At 39.4% G+C, this 22,328-nt stretch overlaps 1 protein-coding gene across 7 annotated transcripts in view; it reads left to right on the top strand.

Moving 5' to 3' along the window:
• Nucleotides 1-22,328, top strand: part of dus2 (dihydrouridine synthase 2) — a 114,027-nt gene that overhangs the window by 11,856 nt on the left and 79,843 nt on the right. For 6 of the 7 annotated variants that reach the window (XM_073069953.1, XM_073069952.1, XM_073069950.1 and 3 more), the window contains 5 exons: nt 2,778-2,823; nt 4,208-4,299; nt 11,055-11,098; nt 12,931-12,991; nt 20,991-21,038. In XM_073069953.1, coding sequence (XP_072926054.1) covers nt 2,778-2,823; nt 4,208-4,299; nt 11,055-11,098; nt 12,931-12,991; nt 20,991-21,038 — 291 coding nt within the window. The remainder of the gene's footprint in view (nt 1-2,777; nt 2,824-4,207; nt 4,300-11,054; nt 11,099-12,930; nt 12,992-20,990; nt 21,039-22,328) is intronic. The other variant, XM_073069957.1, reaches the window with a different exon arrangement.

Genomic DNA, 22,328 nt, shown 5'->3' with positions numbered 1-22,328 from the left:
CCACTGTACCCATTGTGACCACATGCCCCTTCTCCCAGGATAGCCGGGCACAAACGTATCCTCAGAAAAGGGCAAGCAGTCACCCCTGGAAGAGCCATCGACTTTCCACTACCTAGACACGTGAATGGCCATCCTGGCCAGGCCCAGGAACAAGGCCACCAGTAGATCGTCCTCGTGACACCACCTCCTTCCGTACTGGGTGCCCTTATACAAGAGGCACGTGCTGAAGTAGAGCCAGAACCTGAGCAGCAGCCCCTTCAGATACTCAAACAGGGGCTGCGACCTCTCACAGTCCACATAAGCCTGGTACACTGACTCCTCCCGGCCACAGAATAGACAAGTGAATGGAGTGTCTGAACCTGCTTAAAAGACAATTGCACGATACTGCCCTATGCAACACCTTCCATTCTGGGTCCCTAATGTACAGGGGAAAGAGCCCTGCATAAAGAGATTTCCACTAAGGATTTCCCTGAGTACTCCAGTTTCTTCCCACATGGCAGGTTAATTAGCTGCTGTAAAGCTGTAAATTGTTGCTGGTGTGTAGCTGAGTGATTGAATCTGGGGCAAGTTGACGGGAATGTGGGGAAAATATACTATGGGGAAAACAGGGTGGGGAAATAGCATTGGTCTGTGAGCTGGAACAAATTTGAATGTCCAAATAGTTCTCCTTAGTCAGAGGAAATACAGAACTTTCATATTAGAATATGTTCACTAAGGGCCTGGTATATAATAGGTGAAGGAGTCCATGATTTTCATATCAAGCAAGTAAAGTTTGTATGTTCTCAACTTCCAGGTCTTTGGACTTCCCTTTTCTTTATATCTTTACTCATTTATTTCAAACTTTTCCCCATTAATCAACCAGAAATTCTGTTTCTCTCTTCCATAGGTCCTGCCTGATCTGCTGAGTATTTCCAGCATTTTCTGCTTTTTTATTGGCAATAATTTAATGAGCAAAAAATATTTCTTGCTGCATTACAATACTCACTAAATGAATCCTAATCTTAATGAAGGGCCTTGACCCAAAATGTTGACTTGTCTGTTTCCTTCTATGACTACTGCCTGACCCACTGAGTTCCTCTGGCTTTCTGTGGGTTACTCATGAAAAAAATTACTATATTTTTAACTGAGCACATTATGCTGAATAGTCTGTTATGGTAATCAAATCAGGAAACTTTAGGTTTGGTAATGTTAACTGTTTTCTGTAATACTGGATCTCAGTGAGTTAGGCAGAGGATACAGTGAAGTGATTCAAATGGGCTGGCCTCTCATTGATTTTAATCCATTAATTTGTAATTGTTAAAGTTTTCTGCAGATCTATGAATGATGTCTATTTATTATTGAAGTCTTATTGACCTTTTATAAATAAGCCAATGTCCAAAACAGCCAGCACACAATATTCAGGGCTCCAAGAAAACTATCACAACCACAAGAAAAATATATTTGTTGACAGGATTTTTTGTGTATGAAGTAAGATGGTCTATTAAATGTCATTCCCAGTTCAGTTATGTGTAATGCTTATTTTACAAGTGGTATTGTGCTGGAAAATTAAATATCGTCAGAAACCTTGAAGCATCTGGTCAAAGTTCAGAGTACCTTACTTATTAGGCATCTGTTAGTCTCGAGAGACCATGGATTTTTCCAGGGCGCAGGCCTGGGCAGGGTTGTATGGGAGACTGGTAGTTGCCCATGCTACAAGTCTCCCCTCTCCACGCCACCGATGTTGTCCAAGGGAAGGGCAAGGGCCGATACAGCTTGGCACTACTGTCGTCGCAGTGCAATGTGTGGTTAAGTGCCTTGCTCAAGGACACAACACGCTGCCTTAGCTGAGGCTCGAACTGGTCCAACGCCTTAACCACTTGGCCACTTAACTTATTATGACACTGAAAAAGTAACCCATCCCCCCTCCTTGGTTACATATATCCTTTTAACTGACTTTCTCTTACATGATCATCAGCTCCCCGTTGATTCTTTTGATACCTACTGACAACAAGCAGTAACTTAAGCTTACAAGTTAACCAACCAATGTCTTTGATATGTGGGGGAAACTGAAGCACCCAAGGTCAAGGTCAAATCTGGGTTCCTGAAGCTGATGTAAAGACCTTAATTCACAATAAATTTATTTTGCAATAACAATATAACCATATATTAAAGAAATATAATTTTGAATCTACAATTATGTGATTCTAAAACATTTCATTTTAAAGTATCTATTTAAAGTACATAAAATGTTAAACCTTCTGAAATGGGTCCTTATTTATTTTCTTAATTTCAGATTTACAGCATCTACAGTACTTTGAATTTATTCTTCAAATATTGCTTTCCTCTTCTATTTAAAAGAAAATTGATTTTGGGATAGAATGAGGATTCTATCAACCAGTCATTAATCTAGTATATTTATCCTGCTGTTTTTACTTTTAAGCACAGTCCTGATGTTAACAAAGTCTATAAAAGGCTACAGTCAACAATAAACCTTTTCATAGTGGCTTTCAATGCTGCATTGTAATGGAAAACAGTAAAAATCTTTTTGAAAGGTGATTAAAATTTGGAACAATCAGCTTGCAAAACTATTGGGATGCAAAGTTGCAGTTTGGCACTGTCGCATAAAAAGAATACTGGACAGCTCAATCTCTTTTTATAAATCTTGGTAATATTTTGCAAAATAATAAGGTTAAACTGTGCCTTTGATATGCTTTGTTATTCAATTGATTAACTAATTTGGCAATGATTAATATAGCAGCAAGACTGAATTTAATCACTTTTTCCCCACTTTTAAATAGGAATTGATTGATTTGAAAATGATTCAGTGTAGGAGAGTTGTCAATGGTGAGTTGGCAAGCTAATTTTTCCTTGATATGTCTTCTGTTTCCTGCACCTTTCTTAGAAATGGTAATTTTAATAAGAGAGCAATAAAAAAATCGAGCAAGCTATGATAATGAGAGGCATCAGCTATTCTGCATAGACTGGGATAGTACAAAGGGCACAGAAGGGAAATTTGTTCTGATGTGTGTCTAGTGAAATTTTATCAGAATGTTTATAGCCCAGCAAGGCAGGGAGGCACTACTGAATCTGGTTCTGGGAGTCAAGTGAAGTAAGTGTCAGTGGGTGATTATTAAGGAAACTGTGATCATAGTATCATAAGATATAATTTAACTATGGAATAGGATAAGGAACTAAAGGTAAAGCACATCACTTTGAGAGGTTTGAAAGCGATTGGCCTCGCCATTGAATAGCAGGAAAAAATTGTAATTGAATCGTAATTGAGCAGGGTTTGAAGAGGTCTTGGTTTTACCCAAAATAAGGCAGCTTTCAAAATAAGATGCAAGTAAGGTGCCTCAATTGAGACCTTGTCTACAGAGGCAGTTTAAGTTGTGCTAATTAGTTTGCTTTTCAAGCTTCTGATAAAGCACTTGTAGTAAGCTGTGGGAAATTTAAGCTAACAAGCTTTGGCTTTATTGAAACATGAAATCTTCATCACGCAGCATAAATGGACACTATAAAAGATTTCAGGGAATTAAGTGATAACTGAGTATTTATTAACAAAACTGACAATGTATTTATCAGCAATAATAAGAATTTCATGTGATTACCCAAATTTAAACTTAAACTTAAAAACTTAATTACTGATTAAAATGACTGATAACTTAAATATTGACTGGTTTAAGATGGTTCTCTTCTATCTATTCAAAGTTTTAATGCATGCCTGTGCATACACGTTAGAAACTGAGTACAATTTAAGGAACCTTGCAAACCCAATACAATTGGTAGAATCTCGCAGTTTCAAACTGGATCCATGATTGGATCCTGAGGCAAATAAATTGAAACTTGAATTAACGTAAGACATTAGACATATAGGTGTGAGTGATTTTGGATGTTAACTTTGTTTAAAATTTGGCCACTTTTGTAGAGTGCTAATCTAATAGTAGAAATGTGGTCTCAGTATTTTGACATCTGATAAAATACTGGGATACTCTACATAGCGAAGGACCTGATATATGGAAGTCTGACTCCATGCATATTCTCCGGTACATTTTTAAATATCTTTTTTTTACAAGCTTGTAATAAGTCTAAATTGTAATAAATACTGATTGAATTGATTTGCAAAGTTGCCAGTTTGTTGTTTTCTTTCCCACATATTATTAATCATAGACATTTTCAGATTGTCATGCATCCTTATTTCTAAACCATTCTTTCTGTTTGCTTTTCTCAGAGGCCCTGGAGACAATAGATTATGTTGCAGCAGACGACAGAGTTGTTTTTCGGACCTGTGAAAGAGAAAAAAATCATGTTGTCTTCCAAATGGTAAATGAATGAATTGCCTATTTAATAATACCATTATCCAGAAAATGAATCTTTTCATTTAATAGCAGAGATTTTGCTTGCATTCCCTGTGTACGCACTCATTTCCCTGGACCTGCCCGATCCAGATCCCTAAAGGAGATTCTGCGAGCTTGTATAGCCATAGAGTTGAGAGGTGATGGCTTGAGTAGTGATCTGGGTAAGCTAGGATTCATGAAACTCCTCTGGATTCTTTTGTCAGACTGCAGAGCCCCTAACCCACCAGAAAAAACTATTAAAAATGAAAACAAGTATTTTGGAAAAGTGTGTTCAGATTATGAAACACTTTTTGAGTGAATTTGCATAAGGCACAAGAACATTTTAAATAATTTAAAACATTTCAGCAAATGCAACTTACCTTTTGCTTTTACAGACTCATAATTGAGGTCTTTGAGTGTCAAAAGGAAACCAAACTCAAACCTTACTGAGCCATGCCATATCTGAGTCTATGGAGTTGTAAATTTTGATTAACGTTGATGTGTATAGTTATGCCCTGTCAGACTTGTATTGGGTACCCTCGGTCTATTGTATAATCTCTGTTCATCTGAACGAGTTTGCGGGTTCTGTAGCAGGTCTACCAGGCCAACCTTGGAAGATTCCAGTAGAGCACTTATTTTGGACCCCTGAAAACTGCGGTTGTTTATTTGGAGAACTGCCATGAGCTTCACATGGAACCTAGAAGAATCTAACAACAACAGAAGGCTAACAACAAAACTAAGAGGAAGGAGAGAGTGGGAATGTGCAGTGTTCCTGGGAGCACCACTTTCAAGCATGCATATATTTTGCAACCCTGAAACCATATGTTTGAGTGTCTGCAGCTAACAGTGAAGCACAACGGAAGTTCCCTGCAGATTTGGGGCTACAAATCTATCTGCAAATGGAGTTGGTGATGTGGTCAGAATTAATGGAATCCTCAATGCTGAAAAGTACAAGCAGATTCTCATCCATCAGATAATACCATCAGGGAGGGGTCTGATTGATCCTAACTTTATTCTTCAGCATGATAGTGATGCCAAACACACGGCCAAGGTCATAGAGGACAATCTTCAGCAAAAAAATAGAACGGGGAGTTCTGCAACAGATGGTATGGCCTCCACAGAGCCCTTATCTCAACATCATCAAGGCTGTCTGGGATTACCTGGAGAGCAAGTCAGCTAAAGTCTACTGAACAACTGTGGCAAGTTCTTCAAGATGCTTGAAACAACCAACCAGCCAATTTTGTTATAAAACTGCACAAGTGTACCCAAGATAATTAATGCAGTTTTAAAGGCAAAGGGTGGTCACAACAAATATTGTTTTGATGTAGTTACCTTTTTTTTTACTGTTTATAGCTCTTTATAGTAACTTGTTTGATATTTAGAAACTTTAGTTATTTTTGAAAGCATCTTTGGTTTCTCGGATTATTTAGATGCTTAAGGCTTTCACACAGTACTGTAGATATCATTGAATGATTCTTTTCCTCCCATTTTTTCCCATGCTTATGTTATCCTCACTAGAAAAGACTGATTGCTGGGTTTATTTGGTTGGTGTCCCAGGGAATAACCTTCCACAGCTTTGCTCCATATGAGCCTGTAGACTATTTTTTTGATATGCAACCAGAGCACATATATTTGGTTCCAGTTGAAGTTGGATTGGATAGCTTGGTCTATGGTGCAATTCCTGTACAAATGAATAGACCATCCAGTAATGAATGAATGCAGCTATTGGACCTCTCTCTCTGTGACTTTCATTAAGGCAGAGCTCTATAAAATCTCAAGTGACAGTTCTACAATGACTATTTTAGAAATAACTTAATAGGTTGAAATGCAGAGGTGACATTCCTGATCAAAAGCATGTTGTATGTAGCAGCTGAATTTGTGCAAAGTAAATTTATTATCAAAGTACACATATAACAAGTTATAACACTGAGATTCATTTTCTTGCGAGCATTTGCAGTGAATACAAGAAGCACAATAGAATCAATAAAAGACCACACCCAAGAGGATGAACAAACAACAAATGTGCAAAAGACAACAAACTGTGTAAATACAAAAGGAAAGAAATAAAAAAACAAGCAATGCATAATCGAGAACATGAGATAAACAGTACTTGAAAGTGAGTCTATAGGCTGTGAGAACAGTTCAGTGATGGGGTGAATGGACTTGAGTGAAATTATCCCCTCCAGTTCAAGAGGCTGATGATTATGGGGTAATGTCTGCTCCTGACCCTGGTGGTGTGGGTCCTGCAGCTCCTGTACCTCCTTCCTGATAGCCGCAGCAAGAAGAGAGTATGGCCTGCATGTGGGTGGGGGGAGTCCTTGATCAGTGGTCCCCAGCCACCGGGCTGTGAGGAAACGATATGAGTCGGCTTCACCTTTCCTCGTTCCTTATCGCTCCCACTGTTGAACTTGAACGCACGCGAGGTCATCAGTTGCCTAAGCGCAGTGATACCCTCGTGCCAGTTGGCCTCGGGTAACCGGCCGCCTAGTGAGGCTGGCGAAAAGTGCCATTGATACTGGCCTGCAGCACGGACAGATGGGCGACGCCTCTAAACCTGTTTAACACACCGAATGTTCGTGAGGAACCCGGTGCTAAAATATTCTCAGACGATCTAATTCATGCTCAGGGTTTCGTAAGTAGCAGAGCAGCTACCTCGCAGCTATCTACTGAAAGTCATCCCTCGAGCCAACCTTTTGTCGGTCGATATATCCTACCTACCTACAAGGAGGGTGGGCATGCGCCCTGTCACATTCCTCACTCGCTCTCCGGACTGCGACTGCCGTGGCCCCAGTATGGGGACCTTACCTTGCCCTCTCACTGGTGTGTTGCAATGATTTTATATGTTCATACGAGGAAAATAGGCGCTGTGTGTTTAATATCCAAACATTACTTAAAATGTTATGATGCTATTGACTTATAAGTGAGCTATAATTGACTTATCACTATATTCATGCGAGGAAAATATGCGCTGTGTTTAATATTAAATTCATTAAATAAACCCTTTTAGAAACGAAATTAAGTGTATTAGCCACTTATAAGTGACTCATAGTTGACTTATCACCTATATTCCGGTTGTGATTAACACCCCTCCCCCACCCTGGTCGGCCAGTCCACAAGAATATTGTCAATATTAAACCGGTCCGCGGTGCAAAAAAGATTGGTGATCCCTGTCCTTGATGATGGTAACAGCACTCTGTTGAATGGTTGGAAGAACTTTATTGTAATGGCTGTATCCTCTACTTTTTGTAGGCTTTTCCATTCAAGGGCATTGGTGCTTCCATACTACACCAAAATGCCATTAATCAATATACTCTCCACCACACATCTACAGAAGTTTGTTAATGCTGAATCTTCACAAACTTCTAAGAAAGTAGAGGTGTTGCCATGCTTTCTTCATAATGGCACTTGTGTGCTCAACCCAGGACAGGTCCTCTGAAATGATAACACTGAGGAATTTTAAGTTCCTGACCCTTTCCACCTGTAATCCCCTGATAAGCTCTGGCTCATGGACCTCTGGTTTCCTCCTTCTGAAGTTAATAATCAGCTCCTTGGTCTTGCTATCATTGAGTGGGAGATTGTTGTGGCACCACTCAGTCAGACTTTCAGTCTCCCTCCTGTATGCTGATTCATCACTACCTTTGATTTTGCCAGTGACAGTTGTGTCTTTAGCAAACCTAAATATGGCTTTGAAGCTATGCTTAGCCACACAGTCATAAGTATAAAGTGAGTAAAGCAAGGAGCTAAACACACAGCTTTCTGTTGCACCTGTGCTGATGGAGATTGTGGAGGAGATGTTGTTGCCAATCCAAACTGACTGGTCTGAAGTGAGGAAATCAAAGATCCAATTGCACAAGGAGGCACAGTCGGTTCAATCAACCGTGGATGGGGAAAACCCGGAAGTTGTCTCTCCAGCTCTCGTTTGAGCATGTACAGACTATTTTTTCTTGTCATTATTCCCTAAACAATACAGTGTAACAACTATTTACATAGCATTTACATTGTCTTAAGTATAATAATAAATCTAGAAATGACTTAAAAGTACAGGCAGTCCCCAGGTTATGAATGAGTTCCATTCCTGAATCTGTCTTTAAGTCGGATTTGAGGTTGGAACAGGTACATCCGGTATTATTTAGCATCAGTTAGTCAAATGTTTTTCTTAGTATATAGTACATATTTTACCTTTCTATGCATATAAAACACTTAAGAAACATACGTATTTCAATAATTAAACCACTGTGTTGCTTAGTAATGTAGCTTTCATCTGGGCAGGGCCTTTCACATTCTCCATTAAAATTGTTCCGATCGTTGACCGACTGTGGCCTAATGCTTTTCCAATGACTGATGGTTTTTCACCTCTTTCTGATCGCTTTATTTCTTCCACCTTATTTTCAACTGTGATTGTGATTATTTTTCGTGAACAGGAACACGGCGGATTCAAAGCTGCGCCAGGTCCTAATGTCCACCGCACTGAACGTGTTAAATAAAGTTTGGGGTTCCGCTGGGTCCTAAAGACCACTGCATTGATTCAGGTTAAATAAGGGACTTGAGCATCTGTGTTTTTTGGTATCCACTGGGGGTCCCGGAACCAATCCCTCGCGGGTAAGGAGGGCCAACTGTATTGACACCTAGGTCTTGAAGCTTACTGATTAGTTTTAAAGGGATCATAGTATTGAATGGCGAGCTGCAGTCAATAAACATTATCCTGATATATGCATCTTTGCTGTTTGTTTTTTAACGTGGAATGCCTTAAGAAGGAAACAATATTTAATTTTTTTAATAGTAAAAGGACGATCCTGATCTTATTGCATGGCCAATTTAGGTGTACAGGCCTACTTACACTCAGTGACCACTTTATTAGCTTCAGGTGTAGAACCAGTGCGTTCTTCTGCTGCTGTAGCCCATCCACTTCAAGATTTAAGGTGTTGTGCATTCAGAGCTGTTGTTCTGCACATTGCTGTTGTATGTATTGCTATTTGAGTTACTGTCACTTTCCTGTCAACTTGAACCAGTCAAACTAATCTGCTCTGACCTCTCATTAACAAGGCATTTTCGCCAACAGAACTACTACTCACTGGATTATTTTTTTGTTTTTCACACCAATTTCTGTAAACTCTAGTGATTATTGAGCGTAAAAATCCCAGGAGATCAGCATTGTTTGAGATACGTAAACCATTACATCAGATACCAACAATCATCCTACACTCAAAGTCACTTAGATTATGTTTCTTCCCCATTCTGATGTTTGGTCTGTACAGCAACTGATCCTCTTGACTATGTTTCCATACTTCTATGCATTCAGTTGCTGCCACATAATCGGCTGGTGTACATCATGAAGTGGCCATAGAATGTATATTTTGTTTATTTTTGTATATTTCTAAGATGGCGGTGCAACGCAGCTTGCAGCAGCCACTCTGGAGCTGATTATCTGTTATTTGTGAAGTGGGGTGCCGTGCACAATCATAATCGATTGAAAACGGACGTGGGAACACGGAGGAACATCGGGAAATCTCCAGGAAGACCTTCTTCGTTGCTGCTGCTGCTGTGAGGTCCGGGACTCTGCTGGGAAGAACAGGCCCCCAGTCCTCGGGGTCGCGTTGCCAGTGGCCGTTGGCGGGGCCGTCTTAATACGCTCGGCAGAGGATGGTGCTCGGAGAAGCTGTGCCGGAGGGGATGGTCGTCAGCTCGGAGGTTCGACAGACTCGGAGTCCGCTGTGGTCAAGTCGCTTTTGGTGTGTGCTGCATCTGCGAGGCTGAGTCGGGCGGCGCTGTGGAAGTCCATAGCGGGGGTATTCCCTTCTGCCGCTGGTGTGGGATGGCGAGTCTGTCGGGACCCTGGGGACTTGTGAAACTGCATAAGTTCTTTTGAACTTATAGTCTTTTAACATCTTTGGACTATTTTTACTGTGCCCATGGTCTGTTTTTTATCAATTATGCTATTGTTTGCACTGCTATAACTATATGTTGTAACTATGTGGTTTTGTGCAGGTCTTGTTGCTTTAGTTTTTGGTTTTGTTTTGTCTGGTGGATTTGGAGCTCCTTTCCGGGGAACACGCTAGATGGTAGCGCGATATTAATACGCAGTAGCCTCTCCGGACTCTGGATTGGGGATTGCCAAACATTATATGGATTTTCTGGTGTAGTCTGTTTTGTCATATGCTTTTGTGATATCATTCTGGAGGAACGTTGTCTCATTTTTTAACTGCATTGCATTTGTGGTTTCTAAATGACAAATAAACTGAATCTGAATTTTATTGTATATAACGTCCAATGACCTTGATGTCAATTTAGTATCCTTTTTGGAGGTATAGTTACTGTATAATTGAGGAAATTTAGCTGCTAACTTTTGTGTGGAAAGCTTGTAGAAATATTAATCTGCTGGTAACTTCTTTAGATATAGGTAAAGAGAGAAGCATTGGTCACCTATAAACATCATATTTTTGTTTAATGGCAAGAATACTTTTGGAAGTCTCTGCTGCTCAAAAGCATATTGGCTTTAACTGTTTAAATATGATGTGTCCTATTGTGAGTAATTAATCAAATGAATTCTGCAAAATTCACCATCAGTTTACAACTTGAAAACAGTATTTCGAAAAATATGATGGCATCATGTTCAATGGCTGCTTCTTTTTGCAAAGTTAGGACATTTATATAAAAGCTCATTGATGTCCCTAATTATATTTAGGAATAATTATATTCCTTTCAATTATATTTGCAATTATATTTTCAATTTTTTTATTGCAGGGAACAGCTGATGCTCAGAGAGCACTGACAGTTGCACAGCTTGTGTAAGTCTTGAAACCACCAGTACTTAATGATCTTGCTCTCAGCAGGTTTTTAGAAAACAGTTACACGATCGTGGGCATGGAAGAATTAAACTATGAGGACTGGAAAGATTAGTGTAATAAATCAGAAATGTAACATGTAATTGGTGAAGAGGTTAATACTATTTTTGGTAACTACAAATGGTCCTGTTTCCTCATGAACATTTTGATGAAGCGGTTAATTTTTACAGCATTTCAAAACTTCAGAATAAAATTAAAGAGTCAAAGCTACAGAAGTAAAGAAGGAAACTCCTACATATATATTGATATTCTCACCACTGTTGTAAATTTGTGTATCATACAAAGCAATAAAAAAGAGCAGATGGAGGAACTCAGTTGGTCAGTCATTGTCTGTGGAGGATCTTTTGCATCGGAACTGAAAGTGTAGAGGGGAGATAGCCAGTATAAAGAAGAAAAGTGAGGGGCTGGCAGGTGATCGGTGGAAATCGGTGGAAGAGAAAAATGACGGGCAGCTGGAGTCCAAGGCAGAAGGTGACAGGGAGCCAGATAAGGGAAAGATGCTGGGCAGGTGGAATCAGTGAATGGGGAGGGAGGGGGAGAAGGGCGGAGAAGTAGGAGACTCAGTAAGTATAGTGAGTTAGTGATAGGCAGGTATAACCAGGTGAGGTAGGGGAACTAGGTGAGATAGGTGTATCAAAAAGAGGTAGAAAGGAACTGGAAATGTGGTCTGTCTGAAACTGGAAAATTCAATTTTGTAGAGTACCCAGATGAAATATGAGATGTTCATCTAATTTGTGTTTGGTGTCACTTGGTGGTTCAGAGAGCCGCGGACAGACAGGTTGGAGTGAAGATGTGAAGGGGAGTTGAAATGGCGTGAACTCCGGTGGTCAGGATGTCTATTGCGGACAAAGAATGAGTATTCAACAAAATAGCCACCATGGTCTACATTGGACTCGTCAATGTAGGGAGGGACATAGAAGATCACAATTAGAAAACATCCTTTTAAGGTGAATGCGGGGAAGTTTAAGGGAAATGTCAGAGGTATAGGTTTTTTTAAATGGAGAGAATGGTAAATGCCTGGAATGCACTTTCAGGGTGGTTGTAGAGGGTGATACATTAGGGACAGATGAAAGACCCCTAGATAGGCACATGAATGAAAGAAAAATGGTGGTTTATTGACTTTGTAGGACCGAATGCAGTGGGGGATGTGCATGTGAATCTTTGCCTGACTCAGAAGAGCTGTTTTGATGGTAGTGATGGGATATAGGGACAAGTATTGCACATCTTAGTTGCAGGGGAAAGTGCCATGGAACAGAATGGAGTCTGTGATTGGGGATGAACATAACAGGGTGTTGGGGTAAGGTTGGCCTCAAAGAAAATAGTGGGGAAGGGTAGACAATGAAGGATGGTGGGAGACAGTGGGTTTATAGTTAATGTCAGTAGGATCAATGCATTTGCCAATGTAATGGTGAATGAGTGTGTGGTATGCATATTTTACAAATCTTCTGAGAAACATCTTGGGTTAAATATCTTACATGTTCTCAAAACTTACAAGGTTAAAAAAATACCTATTTCAATATAATACCTCTTATAGGAAATAGCCGTATCGTAAATCAATATATTCTTTACCCCATATTCGTAATCCAGCGGTGAACTGCTGGCCTTGTAACAGAATTCTTATGTCTAGTGTGCACTTAATCACATGTTAATCATTGCACATCGCAATCATAAGTAATCAAAAATTGTGAGGAACATAATAATGAAATTATAAAATTTGTCAGAGTATTTTGCATAGATTTTCATTTTTGTAAATGTGTTTTTAACCATCCATACAGGGAAAATGATGTAGCTGGTATTGATGTAAATATGGGCTGTCCCAAAGAATATTCAACCAAGGTAATTAGCCTTTTACTTTCATCCATTATAATTAATATTTTTCTGTGATTTAAAAAAAATACTCTTGTATGTAATAGAATATATGAATCTGAGTTTGCACCCAAGATGCTGAAACAATTTTCATAACAAATTGAGTGTGTGTTGCTTTTTTTTAAAATTGTCAATTTAATTTTCTACAAGAAACCAAGGTGGCAGTATTGGCTACAAATTATACCTACTTCACTGCTAATGAGAATAATTTTGGGTGTTTTCCAGGTTATTTTCATAGATTGGTCTGTAGCTCACTTGTGTGTTTCCTAGAACACGCCCTTCATTCTCTAGTTGTCAGAAACTTCTGAACTTTTCAGAAAGCTATCTTAAGAGTGAAAAAAACAATTCCACGAGGTTAGAGATGAAATCAGTTGCATACGCTCTGGCAGGGTTTGAAGGCCATTACTTCCTGCAAAGCAAAACCTAACATTATGAATGGCCGTGATGCTTCACTCCCAAATGAGCTCAAAACCTTTTATTCACACTTTGGAAAGGAGAATAAAACTACACCTACACAAATCCCTGCAGCATCCTGTGACCCCGTGATCTCTGTCTTGGAGATCGACATCAGAGTATCTTTCAAGAGGGTGAACCCTTGCGAGTCATCGGGCCCTGATGGTCTATCTAGTAGGGCTCTATCTCTCACTGCTGCAGTCAGAGGTTCCCACCTACTTTAAAAGGGTGACAATCATACCAGTGCCCAAGAAGTGCAGACAGACAGACAGACAGAAAACTAGTCGGAGCGGTTGTAACAGGCTGCATGCGCACAGGATGAGCTGCCTCAATAACTATTGCTCAGTGGCACTGTGATGAAGTGCTTTGAGAGATTGGTCATGGCTAAAATCAGTTCCTGTTTAAGCGAGGACCTGGACCCGTTGCAATTTGCTTATTGCATCCGGTGTAGATCTACTGAGGCAATTTCACTGGCTCTCCACGTGGCCTTGAATCACCTGGACAATAGTAATACAGTATGTCAGACTGCTGTTTAATGACTACAGCTCAGCATTCAACACAATTATACCCTCAGTTCTAATCAAAAAGCTCCAAAGCCTGAGCCTCTGTACCTTCCTCTGCAGTTGGATCCTTGACTTACTCACTGGGAGAGCATAACATATACTCCTCACTGACTATCAACACTGGCACACCTCAGGGATGCATGCTTAGCCCACTGCTGTACTCTCTCTACATCCACAACTGTGTGGCTAGGCACAGTTCAAACGGCATCTAAATTTGTTGCCCGAATTTCAGATGGTGATGAAGAGACCATCAAAGTGAGATCAGCTAGTTGAGTGGGTTGCAGCAACAACTTTGCACTTAACATCACTAAGACCGAGGATTGTTCACTTCAGGAAGGGTAAGTTGAGGGAACAACACACACCAGTCCTCGTAGGGGGATTGGAAGTGGAAAGGATAAGCAGTTTTAGCTTCATGGGTGTCAATATCTCCTGAGGATCTGTCCTGGGTCCAACATATTGATACAATTGCAAAGAATGCAGAACAGCAGCTATATTTCATTAGAGTATGTCAGCAAAGACAGTCACAAATTTTCACAGATGTGCTGTGGAAAGCATTCCAACTGATTGTATCACCATCTGGTATGGAGGAGCCACTGCACAGGATTGAAAAGTGCTGCAGAAAGTTGTAAACTCAGGCAGCTCCATTGTGGGCACTAACCTCCCCAGCATCATCCAGGACAGGCCCTCTTCTCATTGCTACCATCAAGGAGGTGGTACAAGAGCCTGAAGACACACACTTAACATTTCAGGAACAGTTTCTTCCCATCTATCAAATTTCTGAACGGACAAAAGAAACCTCAATATTTCCCCCCCTCTTTTAGCGTTACTTATTTCAATTATTTTAATGAATACTTTTTATTGTAATTTATAGTTTTTTTTACTGCTGCCACAAAGCAACAAATTTCACAACATATGCTGGTGATATTAAATCTGATTCTAAATCTAATTCTAACTTCAGGGTGAGCTGATAAAGTTGAAGGTACATCAAAATAAATGTCCAAACAATGTTTTATAATTCTGGCCAATCACATACTTGTCAGATTGTTGTGACCGATCGATCTTGCCTCCAATAGAGTCATTTTTGGTAGGTAGCTTGGTAATTAAGGGTGTTGGAAGCACCAGGTCCCCTCTATGTGATCAACAGCTGTGCATTTTCCCACTGTAATGGCAAAAAAATACGATTTTATGCACTGGTCAGAATCTTTATATATCTTTTCTCTTGACATTTCAGTAATGACCTCATCTCCTCTAGGTTCATCTTTCAGAAGAGGAAATGAAATGTTTAAGTTGCGAATGCACAGCTTTGAATTAGTGGAAAGTGTTGTCCTCAAAAATTGTTTGGCTGACTAATATTGTTCAGGGGAACAAGTCTGCCTTTCATAACAAGTCTGACCTGTGAATGATTCTTGATCCAGCCAGTGGGGTTGGTTCTTAAGTGCCCACAGTTGTACACTGCTATGTTTAAATAGAGAATGTATAAAACTAGACAAACCACATGTCAATTACGAAGGCGCTAAATTAAGACATGAAAAATTTGCTCCTAGCCTAGATAACGGTCCAAAATTCTCCTCACAGATGTCTGGGGGAAGTTATCTGAATTGGGAGATTTGTCCTATAGCTTGACATAGTTGTGCTGATGAAATCATACATGATAGAAAATATCTATCACAATTCTTTGATATGTCTTATCCCATCAGTGTAATAGAATCACCAGAAGTGATGGCCCAATAGTATACTGGAAGGAGGAAGTAGTGTTTAGGGTCATCAACATTGACTCCAGATCCAGTGATTTCTCATGATGTCATGTCAACATGGATAAAGAACCCTCCTCCTGATTGCTACTTCCGATTGTCCCTCAGCTGATGAATCAATAAATACTTGCCTTACTAGCGACGCTTGAGATACAAAAATGACTATTTAAAAGGGGAGAACAGGTGATTAAATCTAGGTACATTCAGTGTTCCATTGTTACTTCCATTTATAATGTGATTAAAAAATCAGTTTTAAAAATTAAAAATATGCAATTAGACAATTATAAATTTGAAGTAATCTTAAAGACTGGGTATGTTGATGATTGAAAGTGATTGTAAATACACATTGTTTTTGATAGTTATAATTTTAATATGATTAAATAAGACTTCAGTATTATTCTGTTGTAAATCATTATAAATCACATTCCTTTTTTAAATTCTACTCTCTATAATTCAAGTATTGTACAACTTTATATTTTATACCCATATTCCTTGGATCATAAATGAATGGTGCAATGATTACATACCACAATTGGAGGCACATATTCTGCTATTATGTTGCATTCTGCAAGTTTAAGTCAGGGTAAATAAAAGGCCATTGTACCAGAAAAATGCATATTACATTAATCCAACAAAAATCTTACTATTGACACATTTGCTTGCAGTCTTTCTGCATTTTTCTTTGCAGAAATGTTGTGAATGTTGGTGCTTTTGGTAGCAAATATAATTTTCTTCTTATAAGTTTACATTCCATCTTGATCTCTTCAGTAAGGTTAGAGATTTACCAATTGATTTGTTATATTGGGTCAAGTGTATTAATTGACATTCAAAAGTCCAAATAAACTTGAACTTTAGGTTTGAATGAAGTAGTTCAAGCACTTAACTTCTGCTGCAATGGAACCACTGTATAAAATCAGGGTTGTTTTAATAACGACTCAGTCTGAAGAAAATGCGTGTACTGTTAATTGTAGTTACACCTTTGCAGACTTTCTGAAGACCTTCAGAAAGAGATTCTGCCTATCAACCAGCCCATTAGGTTGTAGTAATCAGCCTGAAATGTGATATTAGTATGTCTGAAACCCACTGAGGCTATACTACCAAAGCTAAATAATAATTAACAGTTCCTGTGCGCAGTAGTAAAAGAATGAGGGAAAAGAGAAAATGTTATACTATAGTAACTTTAGTATAACCTTTAATCAAGAACAGTGAATTAGCAAAGTCTGAGCTTTACACAGTATTTAGAACTATCTCCTTGTTATACTGCTCGAGAAGTTCCTGTTTCACTGCAGTGATTCTTGCTGAGTTTGGTTCAGTATCCTTCTGAATTTCTTTAATCTTCTGCACTGGATTATCCACTAATAACCTGTGAATCTAGATGACAGCTTCATTCTATTTTGACTGTACAGAAAAATATCAGCGACTTGAATGTCCCACTGGAGAACTTGGTTTGAAGCTTCAATTTTTTTAAGTTGGTATCTCAGCAGATTCAGCTGAACGTGTGACATCAGAAAATTTGAAGAGGAACTGATTCACACACAAAATCGCACTTGTATTTTTTGCAAACCTTTAATGCTATTCAAAATTCAATGAGTCTGATTCAGGTCCCAACCCAGGTTAATATTTCTGCCAATTGTACTGTTCAGGAAGGGTCTAAAGTTGTTCTCTTTTACTTAAAAGGGAAGGTGCTAGTGGATACATTTTAAAGATTTTCGAGCTCAATAATTGTCAATAATTTACTCTGCAATTGGTTAGTATACATTTATTTATTGATTGATTGATTGCAACTTGTGATGGTTTGTGTGTCTTGCACTGTACTGCTGCTGCAGGACAGCAGAGTTCATGATGTACATTTGCAAGAATAAGTTTGTGAAACCTTTGCAGTTACCTGGCTTTCTACATTAATTACTCATGAAACGTGGTCTGAGCTTCATCTAAGTCACAATAATAGACAAACACAATCTGTCTAAACTAATAACACACAAACAATTGTACTTCTTGTCAATGCTGAGTACACAATTTAAACAATTTCAGTTTAAGTTCAAAAAAGTATGTGAAGCTCTGGGGTAATACCTTCCACAAAAGCTATTTGGAGTCATTGTTCCAATCAATGAGATGAGATTAGAGGTGTGTGTCGTAGAGGTGTTCTGCCCTATAAAAAAGACAAAGTCAAGTTACTGACAGAGCCTGCTCTTCTCAAGAAAGATCTGTTTATGTGCACCATGCCTCAATCAAACAACTTTCAGAGGATCTCAGAAGTAGAATTGAAGAGATGCATGAAGCTGGAAAAGGCTACAAAAGTATTTCTAAAGACCTGAGTGTTCATCAGTCCACAGTACGATAAATTGTCTACAAATGGAGGAAATTCAGTACTGTTGCTACTCTCCCTTGGAGTGGGCGTCCTGCAAAGATCACACCAAGAACTCAACATGTAATGCTGAAGAAGGTGAAAAAGAACCCAAGGGTAACAGCAAAGACCTGCAGAAATCTCTAGAACTTGTTAAGGTCTCTGCTTATGTGTCCACTATAAGAAAAGCTCTGAACAAGAATGGTGTTCACAGATAAACTCACTGCTCTCCAAAAAAAAACATCGCTGCACGTCTCAGGTTTGCAAAAGACCACCTGGATATTGCACAGTGTTTCTGGGACAACATTCTGTGGACAGGTGAAACAAAAGTTGAATTTTCTGGCAGAAATGTGCACCACTATCATTGGAAGAAAAAGGGCACTGCACACCAACACCAAAACCTCATTCCAACTGTGAAGCATGGTGGAAGGAGCATCATGGTTTGGGGCTCCTGTGCTGTCTCAAGGCCTGGACAGCTTGCAATCATTGAGGGAACAATGAATTCAAAATTGTATCAAGACATTTTACAGGAGAACATCAGGGTAGTGGTCCATCACCTGATGCTTAATAGAAGTTGGATGATGCAACAAGACAATGATCTGAAACACAAGTAAATCAACAACAGAATGGTTTAAAAAGAAGAAAATTCATGTTTTGGAAAGGCCAAGTCAGAGGTTAGACCTTAACCCAATTAAGATGCTGTGGCATGACCCAAAGAGAGCTGTTCATGTAAGGTATCCCTGAAATATTGATGAACTGAAACAGTTTTGGATGGAGGAATGGTCTAAAAATTCCTCCTCGCCGCTGTGCAAGTCTGATCAGCAACAATAGGAAATGTTTGGTGGAGGTTATTGCTGCTAAAGGAGATTTTTTATCAGTTATTAAATACAAGGGCTCCCATGTTTTTTTCAGCCTGGACTGTGAATGATTAAACCATATGTTCAAAAAAGTCATGAAAAGTACTATTCTTTGTGTGTTATTAGTTTAGTCAGATTGTGTTTGTCTATAATTATGACTTAGATGAAGATCAGACCAGGTTATTTTATGAGTCATTAATGCGGAAAACCAGGTACTTGCAAAGGGTTCACAAACTTTGTCTTGTAACTGTATGTCTGTGATAATAAACATGATTCTGCTAGAGAAGCTCAGGAGGGTTGAGTTGCATCTGTTGGGGGAAAGGAATTGTCGGTGGTTTGGGTTGAGGCCTTGAATCAGATCTGGTCTCCACAGTTAAAACATAGATTGATTGTGGAGCCTTGCTGTGTACAGATTACTTTTATATCTTTACAATGTATATGCTTCAGAATTACTCCATGATAGGGTGTAATGGTGCTATATAGGAGCAGGAGTAGGCCACTCAGCCCTTGAAGCCTAGCCCATCTGATCTGTCACCAGCCCATCTCTCCTTTTGTGCCAGTTCCCCAGAGCCGTTAGGCTCTTGGTACCTCAACATGTATCCACGTCCTCTTTAAATACCTGCAATAATCTACCTACCACAACCTTGTGGGATTGAGAGATGCAGAGATTCACCAGCCTTTACAATGAGAGATTCCTGCTCACCTGAGGCTTCCTCACTCAGTGTAAATGTGGAACAAGCTGCCAGAGGTAGTGGTAGATCCAAGTTCAATTGTAACATTTAAGAGAAGATTGGATAGATACATGAATGGGAGGGATATGGTCTGTGTGCAATAGATGGAACTAGGTTGGCATGGACTAGATGGGCAGAAGGACCTGTTTCTGTACTGTAGTATTCTGTGATTTTATGGAGGACTTCAGAATACAATTTGAAATCAATTCAATGATACATTATCAGTAACCTTAAACAATTATATTGAAAGATAGGGATCTCTAAATCTGATTCTTTGGTGGTATGCCTGTTTTTAGTCAAACTAATAGAGTTTACAACTATTAGGTCCCTTAAGGAATACATTTTTGATGAAGAGCATATCAAAACATTGTATTCCTACATTGCTGCCTATTAAGGATTGAGCTGGTTGATGGAAAATTTGGTGTTGACAACCAAATGAATTTTCGCTGAACTTTAAACTTTAATGTAACCAGTATGATGCTAAGTGCACGTTGAATGCAAGTTCATGATAGAGCTGAGTGTAAAAATTCTGACCCTCAATTTGTCACCTCGAGCCCAAACCCCCTGCTCCAAGCCCTACCTCCCTTTGTGTGATTTATGTGTACTTATCAGGATGATTGGGAAGTGGGCTCATTTTCATTACCTAGCTGATACAGACAGAACCAATGACTGAACATCATAATCTTGATCTGTGTTGTGCAGAATTGTGGCCGAATTGCTGGTGAAACCTACGTATCACCGTGGTAGGAGCATAAAATCAGATTTGACCTGCTCTTTTGCTGAGCTCCTGATTTCCCTGGGAAGGTCTTGAGCATATCCAGTTTCTGGCCACACACTGGTTGGATGATAAAGGTTTATCATCAGACTTCTGTTATCCAGGGTTCATCTACAGCACATTCTCCTAGCGGGAGAAACAGTTTGTGTCTAATGGCATGACTAAGAAAATGAAGCAACGGTGCAGGAGAGAATGAATTGGAGCTTTCGGTCTTCATAATCTGATTCTCAAAACCCAAGCACTCTCTATGTTTTATGGCCATTTCCTAGAACAGAAACTACTTTTTTAGAATAACACACACACAAAATGCTGGAAGAACTCAGCAGGTCAGGCAGCATCAATGGAGGGGGATGCTTCTTTAGGAGGTCATGCTGGGGCACCTAGACTTTATTTTATGGTTTGAAATGAGAATATTACTATGCTTATGACATGATGCAGTTTTTTTTAATTGAATGTCTCCAACTAATCTTCGTGTTTTACTTTATACTTACTCAGGGTGGCATGGGAGTGGCACTGTTATCCAATCCCGACAAAATTGAAGCTGTAAGTAGATGCAATGAATTATCCACAAATTGCTTACTGTTGATCTAGAAATAAATACAGAAATGATTTAATAAATACTATTATAGTTTAGTGAGGGAATCTATGCCTTGAAATTCAACTGTGCTATTTTTAGCAAGTGGTACATTATCAGTGAAAAGTCAATGTTATAGCAGATTTGGGATTTGGTATCATATGAAATGGACAACAAGGTCCTTCAAGCGTCACTTGTAATACTGCAAAGAAAGATATCGATACGTACTGTGGCATATAGTTCTTTTCAGTTGTATGTGCATACCTATGCAGGGAAGGTTTGTTCAGAGACAAGAAGACCTCCACAAAGATGGTCCATCCTATTTCAGGGTTAATTTTTAAAAATACAAAAATAAAATATAACAGCTGTTGGAAATCTTATGTATCTCCTGGTTCATCCAGGACTTCTGGCTTGGGAGCACTCGTAATTTTCTTGAAAACACTCTCATCCATGTGGGTTTTGATCAAGATGGTGATGGCTGTGGCACTTTCATTCAGATCCAAGGATGAATCCCTGAATACAGTCCAGTTCTGTAAACTTAGAGGCCACGTCATTGGGTATATTTAAAGCAGAGGTCAATAGGTTTTTATTTAGTAAGAATGTCAAAGTTGTGGGAAGAATACAGGAGAATGGGGTTATAAGAATTCAGCCTTGATAGAATGGCAGCGCAGACTAGGTGGACTGATTGGCCTAATTCTGATTGTATGTCTTATGATCTAATTGCACTGTGGATCAGGCAGCATCTGCGGGGAGAGAAAAAAAGTTAACATTTTAGACTGGTGATCTTAACTATCCATCAACTTGTATAGTCAGTTTAGTCTCCCCACAGATTCTACTTGACCTACTGAATATTTCCAGTGTTAGCACAAGAGTCCCACCCAGCCTGTGGAATCTATCATTGAGAACCCACATCATATGGAGCTCTTAACAGATCATCATGTGATAGCTGTTTTACAGTGCACCTCTTGTTCTCAGCCCCATTTGCAAGCTCACCCACCTCCACTATTGCACGAAAATATCAAAAGTTCAAAGGCTGTTCTCCTCTTCTTCCCAATTTTCTATCAACAGACATTCTGATTCCTAACTCCCTCCATCCATTGTCCCTCTTCCTGGCTTTTGATTGCTGACTTCTTCATGACTAGATTTTTGAGCATCCATTCTCTCCTCTCCACCCACTGACCTCTGTTCCATTCTGCCTGAATGTATCTGAGGGAAAGCCTTTGAAAATGTCAGACCATTACAGTGCCACCTTGAGCTTT

The sequence above is a fragment of the Hemitrygon akajei genome, chromosome 17 (genome assembly GCF_048418815.1).
Source record: "Hemitrygon akajei chromosome 17, sHemAka1.3, whole genome shotgun sequence".
Classification (NCBI taxonomy): Eukaryota; Metazoa; Chordata; class Chondrichthyes; order Myliobatiformes; family Dasyatidae; genus Hemitrygon; species Hemitrygon akajei.
This window is presented reverse-complemented; position numbering and strand designations above follow the sequence as displayed.